Raw genomic sequence first — 27,448 nt, forward strand, 5'->3', positions numbered from 1 at the left:
AGCTCTAATTAAATGTATCATTTAATTGATCAGCGTTCAAAAAAATGCTCAAGAAATCAATTTTTGCTCAAGATGGTCAATCGGTGGTAGCATATTACCAGCGGTAACAGTTACAAAAGTTAGTGAATACCCAGTTGTTGAGTTTTGTCTATTGTTGCCTGTCCGTAGGAGGGTAAAACATCACCTTACCCTAGTTGAGACAACCGTAAAAAACGACAACAGTGTAAGAAATCTTTGGTATCTTTGGTTTCAAACGTAGGAAAGGTAATGTATGACCAGTTTGTTCAGTATGGTCGGTTTCGAACGTAAGAAAGATTCGATTTGGTTGTTTTTAGACGCAAGAGAGAATCGGTATGTTCGGTTTTTCAAGATTCGGTATGTTCGGTACTTAAACGTAATAGATCGTCGGTATGTTCTGTTTTAGAGATAAAAAATTGTCGGTTTTTTAAATTGAAATTTTGATTTCTCTGAATATAATGTAGTCAAACGTTATGATGGCCTTTTTGCAGGAATTTTAGACACTCTTCTCAGAAAAAAACTGAAAGAATGTGCAAAATTCTTTTTCATTTCACAAAAATATACCAACGAGTAAAAGTTTCTTGATTACTTTTTAGATCTTTTCCATTTTTGCCCCCCACGTCTATTTACACCCCCACTTTTACATGTTATAGTACGTTGCTTGCATTTCATACACTTACCTATGCAATTATGCACAAACGGCAATAACAATTTAATGATACAGCGAAGTTTTGAAGTTAAAAAATTTACAGGAGCTCAACTTTGCGTATAATATAAGCAGACAAAGAATGATACGTATCTTTCGCGCCTATCTTTCATATGATTTAATGGCACTAATTTTTCTTACAACCTGAAACAAAAATCCATCCAATTAATTTACCGATACCGGCAATTTATTGTGACTACTGAAGGATCTCTTAGGATGAAAAAGTACATATTTGTGAGGTGCAAACAGATTGGTTATATAGGACTAGGCGGGTAGGGGCAAAAACAGAAGAGATCTTTCTTTTGAATTCAAAAATGTAACATAATTGTTGAGTATTGATGAAAATCTGTTGATTAATTTGCTTTCACTGGGTTTCGACATACTTTTTTGTAGTTTGCAAGGAAATTTTTTGACGGTTGGTTGTATTTCAAAACGCCCAAAGCTGATCGTTTTTATTTTTTTGTCTGTTGGACGAATCTGCTTTTTGGACCTGGATCTTGAAAAATCCTGGTGTTCCTCTAACGGATAACGAATCACGCTTACGCTTAAAAACGACGATGCCGAATCTCTCTTACGTTATATTTTATATTTATGAATTATTGAGTAAATTGATGTTGCTCTAAGTTGATTGCGTTCCGACTTCATAATTGTTGTTTCTACGTTTTGTATTGTTTTTAGTCGGATGTCTGTCGTTTTTTGGTTTTATAATGTCATAGAGTTGGCTTTTGAGCGAAAGCAGTTTGGAATTTAATGTGCTAATTGTAACTACAGACTGCCAATTATTATCAGAGCAAATTAAAGCTGAAATCGTTACCAATGACGAGTGTAAATTTAACCTGATTATGCTCAATTCTGGCATGACTATGTTTTGGAATCACAGTGACAACTGATAAACATTTTCACAATCATTGTACTAAAACGACCTTTGTGGGAATTTTGAGTTGCAACAAAGTTAAGTATTTGATTGAAAAGTTTCCTGACTTTTAAAATAGTATTGAGGCTTCCTATTCAGACAAATTGTAGCGCACTTTCGACACAGCGATTTTTGTAATATTTTAACTTTCTAACCTGTGCAAAAAATTAAATCGGGCGTTACGCTCCGTGATACCAATAAGTCAAAAATAATGAAAACTCGAATTCCGTTGTTCGATATTAGTTCTTTCGGATAAACAAACAAACAGCGTCACTCTTTCTCGCATAATCTTTTTTTCCAAATAACTCAGCTACTGATTGTGTGAAAGAAGAGTAACAAGGCGAAGAGTGTCAAGACTATTTTATTTGTTTTTCGTTGATGCTTTGTTTTTCCATCTTTGCGTGAACAAACAAACGCCCACTTTGAAGGCATTGTTTGTGAAGACAAAACGGGAGGATATGGTTAAGTAACAGATAGAATTTAGGATTTCAGGTAGCCATTTGCTGGCATGTAATGTTGAAACAGCATCAATTATTCATAAATTTGTACCTATGCTCAAATTCTCATTTCATTTTTCTGTTGTCCTTACAAAGATAGCTACAATTTTTTCATGGTTGACAGGGAAACAATTCAGGTAATCTTTGATTTCCTTTTTGGCGGTTCGTTAAAAAAATGGGCATCATGGAAAAAGTTGTTTATGTGATCTGAAACTTTGATCAGTCAACTTCTTTTGCTTCTCATTAAAAAAACTGGAGTTATCAACAAAATCTCGGAAATTTAATCTTTTTAAGATGCACTACACCTTATTTTTCCAATGCCGAGGCACTAACTTCATATAACGAAGCACAAATTTATTTGCCCCCCTAGTCTATTATAGCCACCCATATTATAATTGGTTATTTTTGTTTTGAGAAACTTCATCTTCGACTGAAACTTCTGTGCCCCGAGTATTTAATCGAAAAAATGGACAGAAACTACCCGAGTCGAAAACAGAAGTTAATCTTGTAAGATCTTGCAAGATTCTTACAAAAAAAGTTAATCTTATAAGATCTTACAAGACAGAGTTATTCTTGCAAGATCTTGCAAGACAGAGTTAATCTTGTAAGAATCTTGTAAGAATCTTGCAAGATTAACTTTTTTTGGAAAAAATCGTGCCATTACGATAGGAAACAGCCAATGCAAGCTAAATTGAGGAACTAAGCACATTTAAAAACACCATCCTGTAGAGAAGAAATTCAACCCATATTAAAAAAAAACATTTGAGACAGCTGCTTTTCATAAATTCAGAAATAAAATCAACAATTCTGGTCGACGTTAGATACTCCAAAAAGTTTCTCAACAAACAAAAAAACACATTTGTTTCTTTCTAAGCTTGATTCAACAGTTTGAAGGTGGTTTTATTGGTTTATTAGCACAGAAACTCAGTTTTCGAGGAAAAAATTGTGGTGGGCGGTCTTATTATCTTGTAAGAATCTTGTAAGAAAAAGTTAATCTTGTAAGATCTTGTAAGAATCTTGTAAGAATCTTGTAAGATCTTACAAGATTAACTTCTGTTTTCGACTCGGGTATATATTCTCATTTTCCATCACTTCGTGATTTATTCCTCAAAGTACAAAATTTCTCATCAAATTAAAACACCTTTTTTAGCAATTTTGCTTTTTTATGCAACAACTGTCGTCTTCAGCATTTCAATTTCTTGACATGTTTTGGAGGTAATTATAGTTCAGCTGATTTCAACAGGAATAATGCATCGCTATTATGGAATTTGTGGGGTTGGACTTCGGTGCAATCCCGTTTAGTTTTGCGGAATTGCATTACGTCCAAAAACAAAAACCGGTAACCACAATCGGTAACTGGATTTCCTTTTTTGTGTAACTAAATTCTACAATCCTAAAATCCACAATGTGTTACTAAATTCCACAGTTTTGTAGCTGGTTTTATACTTAAATTCACCTAATTGTAATTGGATTAGGCCGTCGCTAACACTGGTTCTTATTTTTGTGTTAAATTCTGAGTTTTGTCGCACACAATTCAAATATTTAAGCTAAGCAATTTTTTTGGCAAAAAAATTTCACATTAAACGTTTTTTGGTAAAAAATAAGTTGCCTTAGTTTTGAAAAAAAAACGAAATTCAGCCTACCAACTTTGTAGCCTGGATTACGCGATTTTTAAATTTTAACTTTAAGGATTGCGTTTACCAATTCCCTCTTGAATAAATGAGCTTGAAAAGTGCAGTTGAATTCCACAAAAATTGCGTGAATTTCATGTTTTATATAACAAAACGAAATTAAGTTACTTTGTTGTTTAATTTTTACGGAAGTCATTCACGTGCGGCGTAATGAATTAGCACTATTCGCATACAAAATTAAGATATGTTAAGAAAACATAATGGTATCATCCTCCATAACACCCCGCCTGTAATAAGTTAAAAAATTGTTTCAAAGAATTTGTAGTCACCAAAATATATATTCTTCTCTGTATTTTTTGCGCAAAAAAAAAAGAATTTTTTTGCTTTTGATATTAATATTTCTATAAAACTTTTTGGTTTTATTTTCCAAGGAGATGGAATGTGAACATTTAATATAAAAAATATTTTGTCCAGTAATTTTTTTCTTTTGCTTTGCTTGGAGAGAGGCGAACACCAAACGAGAACAGCAATGAAACCTTTTAATTCTTATTTTTGTTGATTTAGGTTTATAGCATGAATACATTATCTTTATTAAAACAACAGTTAAATTAGCTGCCCGTATTGAGAAAAAGTAGATCTTCTACAACAGTTGCGAGCGGAAAACGTTTTTCGAATTGGCATATAGTTTGTGCTCATAGTTTTCTATCGGTTTATTTAAAAGTTACGTACAATTTTATGAATATCGCTTTTGGGATCGTCTGCGTTTGTGCCCCCAGTACTTTCTCCCCCCCAGTTACAGAGCACGCGCTATTGCATTATGAAAAAATGTGACGCGGTCTTGTTAGGTGTGTAAATAACATGATGTACTAAGCTGTGGGGACAAATGGAAAAGATTTTGCATTTGATTTTTCTGTTTTCTTCCAATCTCTACGACAAAGTTAACTAATTAAAATTCCCAACTGTTACAATTATATTTTAATGGAATAAATTTATTTGAGATGCAGAGCATTGTAAATAGCTTTCGTCAGCTTCTCAAAGGCTATTATTTAGGGACTCTCCTTTTCACAGTTCAAAGAATTTAAATTGTTTTGGGGCGCAGTCTTCTCTTTTTCTGGTCACACATTTTCATGTTTTTTGCTGTCAAATTGGAAAAGTGATTTTGGCCACGCCGAACTTGGAAGTAGAGCAAAAAAGCGAATTGTTTTGCGGGTTATTTTTTTCTAATTTTAAAGTATAGTGAAACACGGTGGTTGAATAAGAAGTCGCTTTCTCGCTAGTGGTTTTTTGTTCACATACGGCCATTTGACACAGATTTTCAGTTTTTTAAATTCTTTTAATCTAATTTTTTGGAAGCGGTTTTTCCCAATTCACTCATAGACTGTTCAGGGTCTAGTTTTTGTTGAGTCAATAAACATTCTTTGAATTTTACGTCAGGACTTGTCCTGCTATGTTTTTTTTTATTCGCCTGATAAGTTTCTGGTCAAACCTCTGGTGATTTACCTCACTCAAAAATGACTTCCTCTCTCAAATTTACTTTTTGTAATTCAAGGAGATAAAGTCAAGTGAGTGTGTCACTCTAAATGAAGGTTATTTGAGAGCACCTAATTGAAACAGCAACAAGTTATAACTATTCTTAATCAAAATTTAACATCTGAGCAATTATTAAACAGAAGAAATTTCTTTTTGGTCTGTTACTATCTTTTTGAGACGGCAGGTCTACTAAGCTATCGCCGCTGACAATATGAAATTTCCATTTTTTGACTGTATTTTTTTAAATGATTCATCAAATCCATTCCTAGTTCATTAAAGGTCTCGTTTTTGTTCAGTCAATGAAATTTTTTGAATTGTAGGCGATGACTTGTTGGCAATTTCACTCTGATGTTTACTGTTTTCCATTTTTGAACGTATTTTTTAAATGGTGTATCAAAAGCATTCGTAGTTCTTTAACGGTCTCGTTTTTTGTTAAGTGAATGAAATTTTTTGAATTGTAGGCCAAGACTTGTTCTGCTATGTTTTTTATTTCGTTTTACCTTTCAATCACGTTTTCCGTTTTACATAAATCACGAATTTCACATTTGAAGCCCGACTTACCTCACTTGCTGTTTCAATTGAATTGATTGTAACACACTGAATTACGCAATTTAGTGAGTATGGTGAAGTTCAAAAAAGCAAAACCAAAGAAACGGGTTAAACTGATAAAGACCGGTCATTAAGTCATAGTGCATTAGGTTATCAAAGTTGTATTAAGCCTATTAGTCTTCAGTTTAGAAGATGAAGTAAGTATAATTTCGGAAACTGACGAAACTACACCAAATCTTTTTATAAATGAATATTCTTAGCAGAAGACATTTGAACATTTCCTTACTAGATAATCTGAACATAGTTTAGGAATTCAAATATTTGCGGTGAATGCGGTGAAATTTTGTAAGAAGTGCGATGATTGCCGTGAATGCGACGAAAAACAATCTTTCAAAAATCCACCGCAGCGACTTTTGTGGTAAATTAATGTAAGAAATGTTGTAAAAGCGGTGATTGCGGTGAAAAAATTATTCGCAGCATTTCATCGCATTTCTTACCAAAATTCACCGCATCTGTTTTCCAACGTTTATTGAATCTGGTTTAAATTCACGAGATATCATGAAATCTAGTGGCAGATGGCGCAGTGGAATAAAAAATTTTTGACATGAAGTAGATAAGAGGTTCGAACCCCAGTCCGTAATTTTGTTTTTTGTAAAAATTCTGTTGAATGAGGTGAAAATAAATAAGGTGATTGCGATGAATTTCTTGAAGTATTTATTTTCACCGCATTCAACAGCATTTTTACAAAAAACAAACATTCGGACTTGTGTTCGAACCTCACACCTACTGCATGTCTTATTCCACTGCGTCATCTGTCACTAACTTTTATGATAATTCTTGTGAATTTAAAGCAGATTCAATAAACGTTGGAAAACAAATGCAATGAATTCTTGCAAGAATTGCGGTGAAATTCATCTGGAACCATGATAGTGATTAGAAGTTTTTTAATGTTGAAATTGTTAAAAAGAGAGCAGGCATCAATTATATCAACCGTAGTGTTCTGTATTGCAGTGTGTGGGAGTAGCGTCCTGCTCTAAACCTGTTGATTAACAAAATTCAACCTTGTCTTCCTGTCTGTCTCAGTTTTGGGTTGTGTTGAGAACTAATAGAGTAGAGTGGTGATATGAGACTGGACATCAACTGGAGATTGGTGACCCAGGGAGTCCTCCTCTGTCTATTCACATGTATCCGCACTGCCACCCCATCCACATTCTTCTTCACTCTCCCATTCATCGCCGACTGCCTACCCGTTAGTTATCACACCTCCACCCCTCATGCCTCCTCGTTTCTTCATTCTGAGTTTTCTCAAATGCTATCATCACTCAGTTGAGGCATTTAACGTGCATATTTGCTAATAGCTGCCGTCAGATTTTCAAACGCTAACTTTTAGGCCCTCTTGCTCCTTTTTACGACTCAAAGAGGAGTGTTGAAGAAGATTTGTACGACCCGAAGAGGCGTTATGGTTTGGTTTTCTGTTTTTCGATAAGTGAGAGAACAAAAAGAACCCGGCAGTTCGGAGTGAATAAAGTATTAAAAAGATGTTTTGGTGATCGAATTCGCAGAGAAGAGAAAAGAAAAAGTGGTCATTCTGTTCATACCTTCTCTTACTTTTGAAACAGAGCAAGAAAAGTAGGTGTCAAATATTTTCGCTAAGTGAGTGAATCTTTTTTTAGTCACATGCTTCTCTTTGAAGATTTTTTTCATGGTTTTAAGGATTTAATGTTTTTCGACAGGTTATTGTCGACTAAATTTAAAAATATTTGACCTGTTTTGATATCTTTTTGAAGTATTTTGGTAAGTAACGGGAATTTGACGCTAGTTTGAAGGCTTTTCAATTAATTTGCTGAGTTTTACTCTTTCTTGGAATGTTTGATCTATTGTATCGTTTTATTGAAGTTATTGGCAAATTAATTGAATCCTAATAATTATCGGTCTTGCTTACCACACAAGATGTACTTCTTTGGTGCAAATTTGTCTTTTTCTGTTAAACTTGTGTACTAGCCGGTTCGGTGATATTTTGTTTTAACTCTTTTGGATTATCCTTAGACTAAGATTCTTATCTTATTGTTTCTAAGTTCCAATTCTTGAGTGAAAATGTTTGTGTTTAATAAGATGAATTTACTTGAAGATAAATAAATAGCAAAAGTGGAAAGAATATTTTAAGTGTACACAGTAACTTGTGCGCGGAGGTTTATCTGAGGGAATGATTGAAAAAGGCTGTAGAGAAGTGCGTACGTACAACACTAAAAAGTGGGAGTAAAAAAGATTACTCATGTTACTCATACAAACAGCAAACAGCACTGTATTAAATATGGAAATAGTGGAAATAGTGTGGGAGGGAATAGGAGAGAAATGTTACAACTCACCCCCCTTCGAAGGAAAATATAAAAACTACAAACTTACCAAAGGTATGTCATGCATAATAATTCACGGGCTAAATAGTCCATATCAAAATAATATGCTGAAATGCATAATAAACGTAGAATCAGGAATATACGAACAAGTACAAGTAATACCAGATACAAACAGTGTTACTAGAGTTAATGACAAGTTATTTTTGCTGGCTCTGCTTCTTCGCTTTCTGGTTTATCGGCCAGGGCAATCTAGCATATTTATTTTCCCAGTTATAATCTTTTTCGAAACCATCACCACTTGGGTACCATATAGTAGATAAACGCTCTTTAACAGTTCCCTTGTAGACGTTGAAGATTGAATTTTCAAAATAAATTTCGGTGTCGATCGCGGTTGCCAAATCAAGTAATTCTGCCAAAGATGTTTGCAATTCCTTGTATTTTTCGTCGTCCAGATTTTGAATTAGTTTAATTGCCTCAGCACGTTTTACATCGATGTCAACGCTTATTCGCTGAATATTTTTCAGATGTTGGCCAATTTTACGATTTTCTTCTGCCTTCACGTTAGCATTTCGATACAGTTGTTGATATTTTAGCTGCTGACTGTCAGCTTTCTCTAAGGCTGCTTTTAGTTCAATAATCTCGTGGTAACACTGAAGATACTCGGCCTCAAAACTTGGTTTTGTTTTAACATTGTTTAATTGGGCTTTTAGAGACTCATTTTCACGTTTAAGTTTTACCAGCTCAAGATTCTTTTCTTGCAATTGTTTGTCCGCAAGCACACAGTTTTGGATGGATAAGTCATACCTTGATTCCGTTTCGTTCCAGTTATGCTGTGCTCGATCGAGGGCTTTCTGTAAGTTGTCTATTTTCTTTTGCATAATATCCTCATTATTTTGTTGCGTTTGCAATTCAATGGACGATGTTGGAAGATTTGCAGGGAAAGCAGGTGAGCTAGAGGTACAAGGCTGCGGATTTCGTGGAGGTTTTGACTTTACGTAAGTTGAGCTAGAAGTACAAGGCTGCGGATTTCGTGGAGGTGTTGATTTTACGTTTGGCCCGAGCCATTCCGAGTTGTACCCATTTGGGAAGGCGGTTAGATACTGGTAAGGTACGTTTAGATAAATTTTGAGCGAGTTGAAATGCACGGTGTAGGTTTGTGTTGATACGTTTCTCATCTTGATCCGACAAAAATTGAATTCAGGCAGTAGTTGAAGGTTTCCATTCTCCAGTTCAAATTTCCCAATCGCATTTGATGGTAAAATATGGCGCTTCGTATTTAACGTTTTGTTCTCGTACTCTCGATCAGCAGTCTTTTGCCAGATATTGGCCTCTGGTTTCAAGGAATATTGCAGGAACTCAACAAACTGAGGATTTATGAAGTTTAGATGTTGTTCTCGTTCTTTTTGTATCTCGAGTCTCGATTTTTTGTTGGGAAATTGTCCTGCCTCTTTTGGGAGGTTGTCGAAAATTTTTCTTTTCTTCGAATTAGTTTCTTTGGCTTTTGCTGTCCACTTGTTAAAGTTGGAAACAGGAGTCTCCAATATTGGAGCTCTATTTGTTTTAGCAGGAACCGTGTCCTGACTGGTTACTTGACCGGGATTGGCAGGTACCTTGTCCTGATTTGTTACTGGGTCAGAGTGATTTGCTGAATATGCTGGTGCTACAGGATCCATGTCCTGGGGCTGCGTTCCAATGGGAGCGTGTGAAGGATCCATGTCCTTCGAGAGAGTGTTAAAGAAATAGTGCACTGGGGAAGTCAAGTTTTTATTTGCATCAGTGCTTGATACGTGATCTTCGGGGGCTTTAGAGGTGCTATCAGACTCGCAAGTGGCAATAACGAGGTTGCCGGGAATTGAATTTATGTCAGGGATATCAACGCTAAATTCATCTGGCGTGACAATGTCAGGAGCTGGAAAGAAGTCGTCAATGTCGAAGGTCGTATTGACGTTTAGAGATGACATGGTAATGTTGATGAAGGAACAGTAAATAATCTTATTAAACACAAACTCATTAATTGGAACTTTTCCAAAGTTTCATTTTAGTTCATACTAAGTACTAACAGTATTCGTATACCATTTTAGAATATTATCCTATAAATATTATAATAGTTTTACATGCACTACAAATTTTGTTTTGGAGTTTTAAAATCTAAGGAGGTGCTAAAGGCGCACTTGCACCCTTTTGATTTTGAATGGTAGGATAAATTTTTATCTCCATTTCTTCCGCATACTTCTCCTGGTGTTCATTGGAGTTTAGCGGTTTGTTTACAGGTATATAACCTGTTTTGTTTTCGTCATCGTTCGCACCATGGCGATTGAAGATGGAAGTGAAAATGGACAGAACGAACAAATTGAAAACTGCTCCTAGCAGGATTTTGCTGAAGCCAACTGTTGCTCCCGTTAGTCTGTGTATTTCAAAAGCTTTAAGGAAAACGACAACAATTTCCGTTATAAGTTTGACGAAAAGGAAAACTGCAAACCAAATACCAAGTTTTTCTAGGTAGTAAGCAACAGATCCAAAGGCTGACTTGAACTGCTGCGTGAAGTAGTTAGGTGAAAGGAATGAGTCAAAATACATTCTAATATTCAAACTGAGCGCCTGGTCTAGCTTTCCGGATTCCATGATTCGGACATTGTCTCCATTTGTTAGTATTCGTCTAGTTAACTTTTTAAGAATGGTCGCAGAAGCAGAATTATGGATGACATTGTCCCAAAAATCTTTTATTTGGGCAGGTGAGTAGAGACCTGACCGTTGTAGGTCGTATTCTTCTGGTTCAGTAATGTGGCCAATCTCCGTTGGCTCAAAAATTAAAGGAGCATTTACTGGTTCCGGTGCCGGTGAGAGCTTATACCAAGAAGTAGCTACGTCAAGATCTAGTTGAAAGATATTCCCGTATGTTCCTTGGCATGGGATTTCGTTTGCGAAGGGGAAGGTTTGACGTGTAATTGGGTCAATAAAGTGAGTTTTCCCTTCGTATTCAATTGGAATGCGGTCATAGCATCTATCAAGGATTTTCAGAGGTGAAATAACCTTTGGGCATTGATACAGCCAAGCAACGCTACCATCAGTGTCAAGAAACATGGAACGATCTCCAGTGAGCATGTATCCAGCTAAACGAGTATTCTGAAGAGCTAACATAAAAATAATTAAGAATTGTGTCCTCTCCAATTCGCAGTCATTGCGTAGAAGAGTAAGCTCAGAATGGCGAAGCCGCTTAGCGTTATAAAACACTAAAAAGTTTAATTTGGCCTGAAGATGCAGCTCATAGTCAATTTTATCGGCACCAAATTGTTGCCATGGAGTTTCACCATATCGTGTGCCGTTCGGATGCCATCTATAATTTAAACTTGAATACTCGAGATTCTGTTGTGAATCAATTGAAAGTCTGTAGGAGTTGGATGAAAAACTCGAAGGTTTTCTGGGGTGCCCAGAATCCAAATTGAAACCGTTGTCATATGCGACGAATAGGTTAGCGAAGTTTGTTCTGTAAAGTTTTTCTGGCTTGCCACAAACTTGTTTCTTCTCGTTAAACACCCTGATTCTGATATCAAACTTGATAGGATTTGAGCTATCATTGTGCTCGGTGCTATCACTAACTAAGAAGTATATAGGGCTTTGAAATTTTGGTGTGTGCTTCAACATTCTAGCAGGTTGGGAGAACAATTGAGTGACCAGACAGTTTTCTGGTGCGTCCCAAACATAAGCATGTGGGTCTAATGTTGTAGTGAAGCAACCCTCTTCGTTTAGGGTACATGGGAGTTTCATGCTGAATGGATTCCTGACTTCTAGGGTTTGGAAGTCTACGTACAAAGTGACATTTTGCATAAAGGTTACGATGCTTAGGTGCTTTACCTCACCAGAGTCATCGCATTCATCTTTGTTTTCGCGTTTTGTTCCGGCATTTCCCCATGACTGGGTTTCGACATCATAGTCGACACTAGCTGTGAATGTTTTACCCCAGTAGGAGATATTGAGTTCTTTTGTTGCTATTGCTTGTCTACAATCATCTGCAGACAACACATAGTCGGTGGTAATTGATGATTGTTTATGAACAATGGATGAATGCGAGAACATGCCGCAGTGAAACCTGAGTGGTTGGATCTTCACTCTACACATTGTAGCATCTACTGAGGTGCGGAATGAACGTTGATACACATGAACGTAAGCATCAGCTACTTTGACCTGTTCAGGTGAAATTGTGCAAGGAGCGACTTGATTAAGGGAGTACATGCGATTTTTGCGCATTCGTTTGCAATCATAGTGAACAACTTTTAAAGACTCGGACATATTGTCCTTTTCGTCTTGCTGTTGACTTTGCGTTTTAGTTAAAGTAATGAGTGTAGAAAACAGAGTAAGTAAGAAAGTAATAGATAAGAAAAGGAATTGTGTTTTTAGAGAACAACTCATTTTGGCAAGATGAAATGTGGGACTGAGGAAGAAGTTTTTGATCGTCTGTATTTATACTCCAAATGACGTCATCGAGTGTGACGGGACCTCATTGGTCCAGTTTTTTTCTGCACTCATTGGAGTTTTTTTTTTTTTTTTTTTTTTTTTTTTTTTGTGTTTATGGATAATAATAATTATGTCGACCTATGGCACGAAGGCCTCGGCCAAGTGATCTGCTACGAGCGGGATCTGGTGACTGACTCGTGTTCCTATTAGCAGTGGATCCTTCATCTGGATCTTGATGAGAACCGATTGGTCTCTGAACAGTGTGTGTCTCAGGAGTCAACTTACTTATCTCAGTAAGTGAGTTATCTAACTCCAGATGTTGACTTTGCGTCCTTGGTGTAAGGATTGGTGGTGGTATTTCCACGGGGTCAAGTGTTTTGAAGGAGCCGTTGGTTAGAATTTTATTCAGCTTTCTTCCTCTTTCGGCGCTGAAGTTTTGATAAAATGTTTTAGATTCATCATCTAAAGGGCAGTAATTTGAAATCAACTCAGGCAGGGTTTCCTCTTTTGGGAAATATTCGATCAGGTGATTCCTATGGACCACCTTTTTCACCGAATTGTCTTTATCCAAAGTGATTTCGTAGTTAACATTGGTGATTGGTTTAGTTACAGTGAAAGGTCCCATGCGTAGAGCACTGAGTTTTTGACTCTTTGACCTATCTATTGTGTGATTCTCAAGAAGAACTTTTTGTCCTACTTGAAGGGGTTGACCTAGCTTGTGTCTGTTTCTGTAAAAATGTGATCGGTCTTGTGTGTTTATTGAGGTGAAATATGCATTTGCATAGGTGTTTTTAAATTTATTTTCACGGTGAATTAAATTTGAAGATGATGGTTTAAGTAGCAGTGGATTTACTGCATTGTTTTTCGTGAAGGTTTCAGAATGCTGGTGAGAAGGCAATCCTTCACAAAATTGAGCCGAACAATTTAGGTCTAGGTTTCGAGTAAGTCCCAACTTCATTGACAATGGGATCTGTGGTTTTTGACCAAAGACAATCTCGTACGGAGTTTGACCCGTTCCGTAATTAACGGACGTATTATGAGCAAACGCAAAATTTCCTACCAGTTCGGACCAATTTGCCCCCTGGTCAGAGATAAATTGCCTGAAGTATCGACCAAGATGCTTGTTTTGAATTTCTACCTTGCCATTTGTCCATGGCGAGTAGGCTGTTCTGGGTGCATGTGTTATCCCCATTTCTTTCAGCCAATGTGTGAAGTCGTGATTCATGAAGGCAGTGCCTCGGTCGTATACCAACTTTTGTGGTATCCCAAATGATGTAATGAACTTTTCGAGGGCTTTGATAGTATCTGATGCTGAGGTTGATTTAACCGCGTAAACTTGTACGAAGCGAGAGAATGCATCCACAACAACAAGGCAATGCTTTTTGCCTTTGCTAGAAGGGTTGAGAGGACCCTTGTGATCTATGTGCACCGTGTGCATTGGGAATGGGATGTCATCATTCCAATTTTCAAGGGGTGCTTGGTTTGGTTGACTGGGTTTGTGCTTGTTTTTCTGACAGATAAGACAGTCATTAACAAGCGCTTGGACCCATTTTTGCATTCCAGGCCAGTAGAAGTATCCTTTTAAAGTTAGCAGTGTCTTTTCTACACCCATATGACCAGCTAAGGGGTGACTATGTGCAAGGGCAAAAACAATGAGAAATAAACTTCGTGGCAAGCAGATTTTTTGTTCAAAATCAGAAGACATGTTTGGTTCTTTATACACCACCAGATTCTTTTCTGGTTCAATGGCCAGGCTCTCGAACCTGTTATAGTAGGCCATCAGACCTTTTGAGTGCCTTAACGCAACCGAGCGTTGCGGTTTCTCTCCCTTTTCTATCCAAGTTCTTACTTCGCTCAATACGGCGTCATTGGCTTGCTCTTTAGCAATCAAGTCTGAATTTAGTGGTTTGATACTGTAGTCATCATCGGCTAAAGCTAAGTCTTTGTTAAGGTCAACAATGCTTGCAACAAACGCACTCTCAATTTCATTGACATTCATTGTTCCCTGCACTGATTGAAGTTCCTTGACTTCATTTAGAAACTGATTGTCGATTTGTGCGGTTAAGGTATGTTCATCATTTCTCCGGTATCGGACTCAGAATCAGAAAGACCATTGCTCTCTTTGTCATTCATTTCGATTTCGGAGTAGACATGTGATGAATCAGATTCACTATCTGTTGAGCTTAAACTTAGTTTCCGTTGCTGATTTATATGCTTTCCTTGTTGGAAGCAAAGATTCAAATCGGTAATGGAGTGTAACCTATCTTTTAGGTACTCCTGTTGATAGGAGTGTTCCATTTTGTTCCCAAAAAAAATTTGGCGAGTGGTATTATTTTGATGAGAAATTATAGGAAAGAAATCATTGGAAGACCGTGCTTCGGTATCATCGTGGTTGATGAAGTATTTGATCTCTTTTCCATTCTCGTCGAAGAATTTAATTTCCTTTGGGATGCGTTTATGTTTTAATTGTTGTTTGTTTATTTCCTTCAGAGACAAATTTCGACTTAATATGTCGGGGAAAGCCAGGTTCTTACCTGGGGTCCAGATAATTTTCAAGTTCTGGAACTGAGTTATGATCAACTGATAACGGAAAAAGCGATGCGATAGTTTTCCACGTCTTGCCCAAAGATACAGGATCGGTTTGTGATCACAGTAGACATAAATGGGAAAGGGGGACCCGATAATCAAATGTTCATAAGTTTGTAAGGCCGAAACTATTCCACAGAGTTCTCGGTGCATTGTGGACATCTTTTGTTCTGATTTGTTAAATATTCTTGAATTGAACGACACAATCCTTTTTCCTTCTGGGAACTCTTGAACTAGGATACATCCTGTTCCCACACTCGAGGAGTCTACATGGATGTGGAAAGGATAACGTTCACTGGGGATAGCAAGAATTGTATCCTCACTTATTCTATCTTTCAAATCATTGAATAAGTTTTCGTGTTCTGCAGTCCACTCAAATGGTACATTATCTCGTGTTAACTCATGGAAAGGCTTTGAGTCTACATGCAAATTTTTAATATAACTGCTGTAGAATCCGAGACAACCTAACACACGCATAACATCTCTTTTGTTCTCTGGAGACTTCAAAGCTTTGAGGGCAGCTACTTTCTTCGCAACTGGTTGAATACCATCCTGCGAAACGACATGCCCTAGGAATTGTACTTTTCTGAGAAAAAACTTCGTTTTCTCAGGTGCCGCCTTTAGTCCTGATGCCCTAAGTAGACGGTGGTACTCTTGAATGATGTCCATCATTTCTGGTTTAGTTTCAGCTTGCATTAACGTATCATCAATGTAGGTTATCGCTTTCTTGCGTTTGATTAAGGGAGCAAACTGTATCGTCATGATTCTACTAAAGAAATTTGGCAGACCGCAGAGACCATAGAAGCCACGCTTGAAAGTGAACTGTTTAGATCCAATGACGAAGCTCGCAAGTTTTTGAGTTTCATTGGTAAGGGGGACTTGGTTGTATGCGGATAGAAGGTCACTAGTAGTGAAGTACTTGCCGTTAATCCTGGTTAACATGGTATTCAAAGGTTCCAGTGGCCAAGAATAGGATGACAAATCTGTGATTGAATTTAGGTACCGAGCATCAATTACAAGTTTGATAGTATCACCTTTCGGTAAAATGATGATAGGATTAATAAACATAGAACCCATCTCGATGTCATCTCCCATTTCACGAATAATGTCAGCTCTCTGGAGTTCTTCCAGTAGTGCTTCCAGTTTGCTCTGATAGTGCAAAGGGACTCTCGAAGCTCTTTGCTTCTTGAGTTCCGAGTTCTCCTTTAGCTTAACATGAAATTTCTGCTGGATTTTCCCGACATCATACTTATGATGCGAGTATACATCTTGGTCGTTCACCAGGATCCGAAAGAGGAGATGGAGCTCATCGTCTGTTAGTTCGGTTTCACTAAAGTCAAATTTTTTCAAAAATTCTTGGTCTTCAGGATGGAAATTCTTAAAGAATTTTGATGGTAACTGTCGTGGTCGATGGACTGTATTATTGATTTCTGCCTGTGGTCTGAGAGATTTGGACTCCGCAGAAAAATCAGTGGCCAATTCGGTCTGTTCACAATCGAACATCTCCAAATCTTTGTCGTCATAGACAGTTTGTGAAACCTTGCTCACTTCAAAATGTTCCTCGAATTGAGGATAATTGTCTCTGAGCTCATCGACGAAAGCAATGTTGTTAGTTATTGAATAGATTGTCGAACTGTTTTGATTACGATCTAAATCCAACACAGTATAACCAAGATTCTTAGACGGTAGAGTTATCTTATATGAGTTTGGATTGTTTAACATTATAGGTATCTGACTCTCTGGCGATCTACAATAAACGTTGAAAGTATAGATTCCGGCATCTCGAACACTCTTGTGTAATCTGAACGTAGTTCCTGGAGGAAAAACTTTAGGAGACGTTTGAGGATAAATGGAAACAACTCTCGTGGAGTTTGGTGCAATCGTTATGTTTTCGGACAGACCAAACCGTCTAACTTCACTGATAAAGGGAAACTTTTTATCACTTTTTGGGCTCATTGCCACCCATTGTCCGGGATAGGCTTTCAAGGAAAGTGCAAGGTCGGAGAACTTGAGTGTCTCACCAAATTGGGAAAGGAAATCAATTCCCAATATGTTATACTCTGTGCCTCCTGGGCCGAAAATCCAAACTTTATGGCGAATCGGGTATTTTCCCTCAATATCGAAATTAGAGATGATATAGTCAAAACCGAGGATGTCTAATTCGTCCCCATTTATACCACAGGTACGTACATTCGTTTTAACAGGTTTTAGATTTTGAAGTTTTGCAAGTTCGATGTAAGTAGGGTAGTTTATCAAAGAGCAGGTTGCGCCGGTATCTACCAGAAACTGGGCTTCCATGCCGTAATTTTTTTCTTTATCTCGCAAGTCAAATTGCACTAGATCAATAAATAGCTGTTTATGTTGACTTTTTGAGGAACTAATTGCATTCTCAGCTTGTTTTGGGTTGTTTAACGGGGATTTTGTTTTGATGTATTCGAATATTGCATTTATTTCCTCTCGTTGGTCAAAGTGCACACTGGACCGTCTTGACCGGTCGTATTGTTGCGGAGACCTATGTCGAGAATCTTGCCGATCTCTGCTATGAGACCGAGATTGTGGCTGATTTCGCGGATAGGGGCTCTGTCGCCTGTTTTCTCGGTTGTCAGATCTGTGATTACTACCAGAATATCCACGATTATCATAATCGTTTTGTCTTCTTCTGGTGTCGCTGGAGGATCTTCCTCTGTCGCGATCTCTGTAATCGGTGTTTTGTGACCGCCGGTCATAGGGAGAGTTTTGCCTTCTGGAATCGTTTCGAGAAGGTGAAGAATTTCTGGATCTATTTGAGCTTTGATAGTTATTGCTCGATGATGGCTCTCGTGGCCGTCTGCTTGGATATTTGTCAGAGTACTTTTCTGAGTACTGAGGAGATCGGTGACTACGCTCCTGTGATTTTTTATTTTTAAGTTTATCACAATATTTAATTGTGTGGTTATTCTCTTTGCAATATTTGCAGAACCTGGTATTGTTTTGTCTCATTCGAGGCTCGTTTGGGTTATAGGTGGCATTAATTTTGTTTGTTTGCAATAATTCGGTCATCTTTTTAAGTTGTTCCTCAACGTTAGCTAATCGTGAGTCAGATGTTCCACTTTGGACTCCAGTCATACTGGTACTCACGCTATAGCTGAGGTCCTTATTTATGACATGGTCTTTTAGAGCTTGCCAGGTTATGGCGGGATTTTCAATTAAGTGTCGGTATGCATTTTGCTTAAGAGCAGCTGGAGCAAGTCCACGCAAAAAGAAATCTTTGTATTTCTGAGCGCGTTCGTCAGCTCCAAGATCTGACCAGCCCTTGTCTACTGCACGTGTCACTCTGTATATGAATCCCTTGATGGGCTCATTATCTTGTCTCTTGAGAGATTCAGCTTCAATTTGCTGGAGGTACTTGTCTTTACCATCGGTAAAGCGGTCTATGAATTGCGTTCTTAGGTCGTTCCACGCAATTGCTGCGTTCAGACCTCCAAACCAATCCTGAGCAGGACCGCGCAGCACTGAACCAAAAAGCTGTTTTCGCCTATGGTCAAACAGTTCTTGCTCATCCGCATCGTCTGGTCTAAGACCTAGGCTGAATCCGATCTTCCTCTCTATAAGATCAATGAAGGTTTGAGCGTCTTCGCTCGCATCTAGCCCTGTAAATTTCTCCAGAGCAATGTCTGGATATGCCACCGCTTGTGCCATGTCAAGAGTGACGGAGTTGTGGGCTTAATACAACTGAGGAGGAATTATAGGTACAATCAATAATTAAGGATTATTCAAAGAAAACTGTCTACTCGTTCAACTAGTCTGCGACTGCGAAAGAACTTTCGACAACACAGAGAACTAATTAGGAGTTGAGTCAGGTGAGTCTTGTTCAACTAGTTCAGGACTTCGAAAGAACAGACAACCCAAGTGTAGTTTAAAGTGATGATAAAATAGTTTAAAGTAAGATATAAGACATGGTTAAAAGTTACAAGCAAGTTACTACAACGTTCAACTAGTTTGGAACTGCGAAAGAACGGAATAACTTGCGTTTAAAATTTACAAGCAGGTTAAAGTTAAAAGGTAAAGTTAAAATTAAAGTTAAAGGAAATTAAAGTTAAAAGTTAAAGTTAGTTCAGTTAAATTAAGTAGGTTAAGTTAAACAGTTAAGAATTAAAAGTTTAAACAGAAGTGTTCGACTAGCCATAGGCTTCGAAAGAACACGTATTTTCGTTAATTTAAAGGTTCAGATGGAAAAGTTAAAGGAACAGGTTAAAAGCTTTTTAGGTTTTAAAGTGAAATTGAAATTAGACAGGAGAAACAACACGGAAATTGAATATATTTAACAATAAATTGTAAATTTAGTGATTGCGTTTTGGATTTCTGGTGAATTCGTCTTAGAATTCACTCTTTTGTCCGGAAATACTATATCAGTACAGTCTTATGTACCTAAGTATTCGCCACAATTTTAGTGCCTTTCGATTATTTTGTTACTTTTTGTAACAACGGATCATATCCATACCAAAAGTTGCACTTTTGTTGTTTTTAGTTGTGTTCATACACAACTTGTGTTTTGTGGTGATCATATCACCAGAGACAAGTTTTAATCGTATAAAACTTGCTCATTTGAGTCTAAGTTTTGTTTAGAAACTTGAAATTCCGAACCGTCGTACAGTTCGTTTAATCGGTGGCCTCACTGGTCGCACCAGTTGTACTAGCCGGTTCGGTGATATTTTGTTTTAACTCTTTTGGATTATCCTTAGACTAAGATTCTTATCTTATTGTTTCTAAGTTCCAATTCTTGAGTGAAAATGTTTGTGTTTAATAAGATGAATTTACTTGAAGATAAATAAATAGCAAAAGTGGAAAGAATATTTTAAGTGTACACAGTAACTTGTGCGCGGAGGTTTATCTGAGGGAATGATTGAAAAAGGCTGTAGAGAAGTGCGTACGTACAACACTAAAAAGTGGGAGTAAAAAAGATTACTCATGTTACTCATACAAACAGCAAACAGCACTGTATTAAATATGGAAATAGTGGAAATAGTGTGGGAGGGAATAGGAGAGAAATGTTACACTTGGTATTAAATTAAGAAATTTGACGCAAACTATATATTAATCGCGTGAACACTTAAAGCGGCATGTTTTAGAGGCATCACTGAGCACCATGTTTTAATAGTACTGCCGAAGAGCACGGTTATGTTGTTGCTTAATTGGCGTTAATGAGCGAAAAGTGTGCTTTAAGGTCATTGATGGATTAATGTTTCTAAAAGGCCATTGACCGAAAAATGTAACAGTAAAAGTCTTTGACCGAAAATCGTTGCCAAGGGGTCCTTCACCCAAAATTTTGCTTTGAAGTTGTGTCATCTGCCGAGAATTGCTTTGCAAAAAAGCCTGTTGCTGCAATTTTTTTGTTAAAAAGAAGACAATAATCGGTATTGCAGTAAACAAGAACAACAGTGTCAAAAAATCTTTGGCCGATTAGTTGTTCAGAAACACATCTGCGACCAAAAACTTCTTTTGAAAACAAAACGGTCTGTGACTGAAAAGCTTCTGATGCTAATAAGGTAAATGATCGAAATTGTGTCAGGACAACGAGGGTTTATGACCGAAAAAAAACATTGTTTTATGTGGTTCATTGTCAAAAAATGGTGATAAAAATGGTTTTCTTGAAAAGTGACCCACCAAAAACGTCAAGGTTTAAAAGGTGGATGATGGAGATTTGTTTTGTTTAAATTTTCATTGACTGATAGTTTTTAAATAAAGAAATCAGCGAACAAAATTGTGAAGTGTGAAAGACACAAAAGGTGCCGATGCAAAGTTATGTGCCAGAATTTATATATGACAAAACTGAGTTCTTAAAATATATACAAAATTTTTTAGCGCTCAGTAGAGGACTTTTTCTTTTTAAGGGCTGTTGCTAATAATTTATTGCATAATAAACTTGATAGGTATATAATCTTCCTTCTTTAACTTTTTCGAAGAAAATTTCGTTGGTGTTATTAGCCAGCCCGTTAACTCAGTTCTGTGTTTGTTGACTTCGTAAAAACATTCGCAAAGGCTTGCCAACAATCCCTTTTTATCAGCACATTCCTCTTTTTGGACACATCCATCGTGTTCTCATTAGCACATTAATCCTTTTTACGAGAACTGGATTTCATTGTCTCATCCTGGATTTGTTTTCTTCTCTCTTTTGAATTGTTGTCTCTCTCTCTCTCTCTCTCTCTCTCTCCTGTTTCTTTCTCTGTCTTTCCTTTTTTCTGTTTTGCGATCTTCTGTTTTTGCTCTTCAAGTGTTTTCTCTACCTATGGTATTTTCTTTTTGCACTGAAATCTTTACTTTTGCTTTGCGCACTACCTCGCTATTCTTGTACTTTTTATCTTATGATTTTGGCTTCTGTGTTTTTGCTGTCACAATTTCCTTTATTCTATTGCTTTCGTTTTTTCTGGCGTTCTTTTTTATGCTGGCTTTCCTTTTTCCTCCCTTCTCTCTCTCTCTCTCTCTCTCTCTCTCTCTCTCTCTCTCTCTCTGTTTCTTTCTTCTTTTCTCGGTTGTTTTTTAACTTCTTCTTTCTTTTTATTAGCCTATTTTTGATTCAATTTTTAGTTTCCTATCGTTTTTCTTTCGGTGGGTTCCTGATTTTCTCATGGTTTCTGTTGCATTGTATTCTTTCTAATTTTCCCTCTCTCAACGTTTTCCTTCTCTTTTTCTCGTTAATTCCACTTTTTCGCTTTGCGCTCCTAATGGCTTTCTCCCAAACTCGTTTTTTCTGTTTTTTCTTCTCTGCTTTCAACCTTCTTTTGTTCTCTGTCTTTTGACTATTGCACAGTTTTTAATCTATTTGTTCTGCGACTCATTATATATTTCTGCTTCTATCGATCTCTCTTTCTCTCTCTCTCTCTCTTTATACCTCATCCTATCTGTATTGATTTATCTTTGCTTTCTGAGAACGTCCATACTCTTAGCTCGCATGAAACTTTTTTTTGGCTCTCTTCAGTTTTTGGTGAGTCTAAAATAGTTTGCAAAAAATTTCATTGAAACGATCGCTTGTACACCAGTTATCACGAATAAATTTCCGGTGAGACTATCAATTTTTAAAGTTTCAAGATAAGATGTCTTCAGATAGCCTTTACGGACCTGCTAGTTTTAATCGAATTGCTTGTATGTGTACATGTACTATATGAAAAATAAGTTGAATTGTCCTAATTTTTCAAGTTAGCTTAATTTAGCTAAACAGTTCTTATAGTTGACTTCAAATTTGTGATTTCTCTGCATTAATGCGTTCTGTGATAAGATATTAGCTAATTGAAAAGCTTTTTCTTTCGGGGATGAAGACTTCGTTTCGTTTCAAGAAATCTTCCAGCTATGTTTTAACAAGCGAGCAAGCAAAGAAAGCGGCATTTCAAGAAGTGAACTTTTTTTATGAAAAATTCTGGTGAACCAATTCGACAAAAAATGTTCAAATTACAATTTGAATCAATTTTTTTGGTGCGAAGCAGTTGTTGTACCAGTTATTGTTTTTTCTCATCCTTAGGAATATCGAGAGTTTATTATGGCTTCCCTGATATTGTGTGGGCAATTTTAGAGTATTTATTACATGAAAAAATACAGCAAAAACTTGTGCTTAATTAATTATAAAGACTTCTGTTTTCTTTTGGTTTTGTGAATTAGCTGGCAACAGTTTGTTTTACAGAGTTGTGATGTGTTCATAGAGTTTTGAAGTGGCATTGTTGTAATTTCTGATTGTTAATGATTTTTGTAGAATGAACTCTTGAACTAACTCTGCAGCATTGAAGTTCGTTTTTTCAGATGGTATCAATTAAAATTTGGTTAGAGCTCATGACCTCCGCAAAGATTTCTTGACGTCAATGAGGGTGCAAACTGTTTGCTGCAAACTGCTAAATCGGTATTGATCCGTTTTTGAAATCATGAAAATTGTGAGGATTTCGATGTAATTGATTTCTACATGGCGAAGTGTGTTCAACACGCTGTTGTGAAAGAACCAATTTTTAGTTTGCTAGTAATCCTAATGCATCTACAATAAAATTGTCTTTAAATCTGATTTACAGTCCCTTTTTGCAGGGATTTCATATAAAACGACTGATTAAAATGCATCATAATCCATAAAACTGCCAACCGTGGAATACATGAGTCGATATTGTCTAGTATTATCTACCATACAGCATTTTATAATAACTTTGATTAAGCTAGTTATTTTATTTTGTCGATATAAAATGCATGAAAGCGGCCTTGCTTTTTTGCGCAGTTGTCCAGTTTTACTTTTAAATTTTTTAGATGAAGGTTCAACAAAATTTAGACTGCCGATATTTTTGCTAGTGTGTAATACACTTTTCTAATACTTGCTCATTTTGTGGAATAGACTACCTTGACGTCAAAAGAAACTGGTGTCAGTCATTTTGAGACCGTATGAAAGTATTAATCGAGAAAGAGAAATTAATTTTGATGGGTTAAGAGGTCTCAGACGACTGTTATTTTTATCTTTGTACCTCATTTCACGCGTTTTTCTTGTTACCCAGAAAACTGAGCCTAGTCGTTTCATTTGGATTAACTGACAAACTTTGAGCGAATTTAATAGAGTGCATGCTCCATTTATCTATTTTGAGCCATAAAAAAAAGATTATCCTCCGTTCTGAAGCTAAGACGTCAGCCGAATGGATTGCAAACTATTGACTGAAATTTTTAAGCACAATAAGGTGGTATTTTCTTTACCATAATGGTGATTGTGTCTAATAATAGAAACGGGACTAACGATTATTACCAAAATATGTGTCCGTAATCAGTTCACATGCAACAAATTCATCGGCGCCTTTGGAGTGCTTGAGCGATTGCTCCCTGGTGATCAATTGGAGGGCGGGATGATAAAGATTAATAATTCAGAGTATTGTCCGCTTTCAAAGCCACTAATCAATGCCTCCCTTCAGAGGTTTCAACTCAGCTATTCTAAGGTCCATTCATGACGCATGAAAGCAAATCTGCTATAATGGTGAACGTAGGATAATTCCTATTGTCTTGCATGTACTTATAAGAACTGACGAAACAAAATCTCGAGATTAAAGCCTTCGAAATCTCTGTTCAAGTCTTTGTTCGTGCGATTGGTGAGTGAACACTCACCAAAACATTTGTTTTCTAATGCAGTATATTAAAATCAGCTGCAGAACAAATCGACTTTATTGTCAAAGGTCTATTGATGATGTAAACATTAAAATTTATTAAGGAGAACAGGTTTTATAGCATTCTCTTGAATTTGACGTCAGTTTTTAGTTCTGAATGATGATTAAATTGATGTTCAGCATCATTATAATAAAGTGCCACAGCAAAAACGGTTGGGTTTCAATGCAGCACTTATTATAGCTTTTCCCAACCCGAAAAGCAGCCCCAATATTAAACTTGATCCAGCAAATTTCGACGATAGATGTTTGGAGACAAATTTCAACCGAGGAGAACAGTTGGTTCCGCGAATTCAGCCATCGCCTTCATAACTCTCAAGCACTGACATTATTTCATCCTGAACTAGTTTTGTACAGAAGCAGACCTTTTGGTTGCAGCAATTCAATTGAAAAGGACAATTTTTAACTTTATATATATATATATATATATATATATATAAATATATATAAAGAGGCTCAGTAATGTGCGTTTGCACATAAAGTTCCCACCCCGCTCATCTGCATTTTTGGTATAAATGTCTACCAAAAGAGGAACAGATAGAAAACCACCAAAAATTCAAGTATTGCTCAAAAAAAATTGTGTATGAGCAAAAAGATCGGCTCCAACGCAAATAACTCAGTGGACTAAAACTGCAGCATTATATTGGTGATTTCAGCCATTATTAAGAAAGCAAGTCAAGACAAACATTAAAATCAAACAACAATAACAACAAACATTAATTACCTTCAAAATTTTGCGTCCATTTTTTTAAAATCTTATCAGCAAGGGCAATATAGCGTAAGATAAAACTGAAACAAAACAAAACAAACTTGTGCATCACTAGAAACGATATGGGACTCCTCCATAATAATGCACGGTAACATTTAGACAAAGAAGAGCAAAAAACAGAAAAGTTAAAAAAATTGGCTTATATTTTTAAAAACAATTAGTTTCAAAGTAAAAAAAGATCAGATAGCAATTGAAAACATCGAACGTGTTTATGATCAAATATGCCTCTATATGAGGGCATTAAGATCGGTCATTATTCAATTTTTTATGCGGTTACAAGAACAGCAAACAGATACAACGAACAAAAATACAAAATTCGAGAAAACGCTGTCGAAGCCGTAAAGCCATATTTTGCCCCTCAAAATTTGTTCAATTGAGCCTTCCTCGAACTCCAATATTGTGGCATGCGAGCTCGCATTAATGAGAATAGGCAACCATAAGACAAAAAGAAAGAGAAAAAAAGGCGAATTAAAACAATACATTTGTTTTTTTCGAAAACAATTATTTTCAAGTCATGAAAGCCATTAGCTACAAAACGACATAATTAAATACGATCGTCTATTTGTCCAAAAGAAGCGCTTGAAAACTAAAATTATTAAGAACATGTCTACAAAAATAACGTTAATTATAGACAAAAATAAAAAATTAGTTTTTTTTTGCAAAAATCCTGTTTCGAAGCCCATAAAATCGAACCCTATAATTTGTACAATTGCACCCTCACTTGACAACAATATGTGATCTCATATGTGAACTGTAATTAACGAGACTAGGTGACAATTAGACAAAGGAACAAAAATACTCAGTTTAAAATTTCTTTTAATTTTGAAAAAAAAATGTTTTCAAAAACTAGAAAGCCATCAGCTATCTACTCAAATCAGAATCTAGGCGGCTTCTTTCTCCATAGAACTTCAGTGAGACCGGCCAATGTCCAGGCAACTTATACGACTAGAAAGACGACAGTTAGGGACAAAATTAAAAAAAAATTATCTATGAGGATTTTGATATGTTGCTTTGTGCCTTAGTTTGAACACCAATAATGTGATATGTGAAATGTCAATAATGTGATGATATCAAAAAAAAACGTGCAAAAAAAGAAATTACCTAGAAATTTTTTTAAAAAATGTGAAATCTAGTAGTATCAAAGGCAGAAAATCATAACATAACGCGTAAAACGGTAAAAAAAAAAGATTACATTTTTATTCAGTAGAAAGAAGAGGTGGAAAAATTATTCTAAAAAAGCTGGCCTGAAAGTATTCTGAAAGTATTTTGAAAAGATGTGGAAAAAGCTGACCAAGTTAAATGAAAAATGGTGGCAAAGTTCAATAAGCCATTGTTAATTTAAAAATCAAACACTTTTAAGAGTCAAAAACGACCGAAATGTTTTGAGTAAGGAAAGTGGTTGCATAATTGGAACGGCCGAGCGGGTCAATTAGATCTATCAACAGTGAATTTTGATTTTGAAGTGTTTTTTTCTTTAACTTACCTAAGAAAGATCATTTTTTAGAAATAAGACCGACTGATTACAATCGGAAAGAATTTTGGACTGTAACAGTCCAACACAGGGCCAAAACCAGCCTTGCTATTGCTGTTTGTCCATTAAGATCACTCAATAGTTTCGAATTTTTTAAATGTAGATAATATTTTAGTTAAAATTTTGAAAATATATGCTGCGTTTTCGTTAATCATAGAGTAACGTTAGCAAAAAATGGCAAAATTTTAATTCCAGAATATTCTGAATGGGAGTGGAAGTAGGACTAGGCCCTTTTGCAGTTTTCAAAGATTTTGTTGGTTTTTCTGTGTGTTTATTTCCGTAAAATTTAGTCAAAATGCTTTAAAGTAGATTACATCGCACAAGTTTTAATGAAAAATTCTGAATTTGAAAACGTTAGCCGAAATTTTAGCCGAAAAATTAAACCAAAATAGTCAACAGTACTTTTTTCTCTGTAAAAATACAATCAACAGTAATTTTGTTGACAATTTTTACATATTTTATCAAAATTGACAACATTTTAGGCAAAAATTCCGGAAAATGTGAATAAAAATAAAGGAAATAGGTCCAATAATCACAAAAATTTAAAACACGATAACTCGTTCAGAAAATGAAAATAAAAAGTCTTTTTACTGCCATATTCTACGCTCGACAGTCTTTTTAATGATATCACTCACAAATCTCAACGATGAATTTTTCGGTCGGTCGAAATTGTCTGAACAAAAAAACCCTTTTGAGCATTTAGTTTCTCCTCCCTCATATATATTATCACAATTAATTTTATTACATTTATCACTAATTTAATTAT

The 27,448-nt window shown here is 36.2% G+C and overlaps 1 protein-coding gene across 1 annotated transcript in view; it reads left to right on the plus strand.

Annotated features, from left to right (window-relative positions):
- LOC142336638 (uncharacterized) overlaps window positions 1-27,448 on the plus strand; it is a 192,653-nt gene that overhangs the window by 57,356 nt on the left and 107,849 nt on the right. The window contains exon 3 of the mRNA XM_075385547.1: window positions 6,856-7,093. Coding sequence (XP_075241662.1) covers window positions 6,968-7,093 — 126 coding nt within the window. The 5' untranslated portion in view covers window positions 6,856-6,967. The remainder of the gene's footprint in view (window positions 1-6,855; window positions 7,094-27,448) is intronic.

This window comes from Convolutriloba macropyga, chromosome 3, assembly GCF_964194025.1.
Source record: "Convolutriloba macropyga chromosome 3, txConMacr16.3, whole genome shotgun sequence".
Classification (NCBI taxonomy): Eukaryota; Metazoa; Xenacoelomorpha; order Acoela; family Convolutidae; genus Convolutriloba; species Convolutriloba macropyga.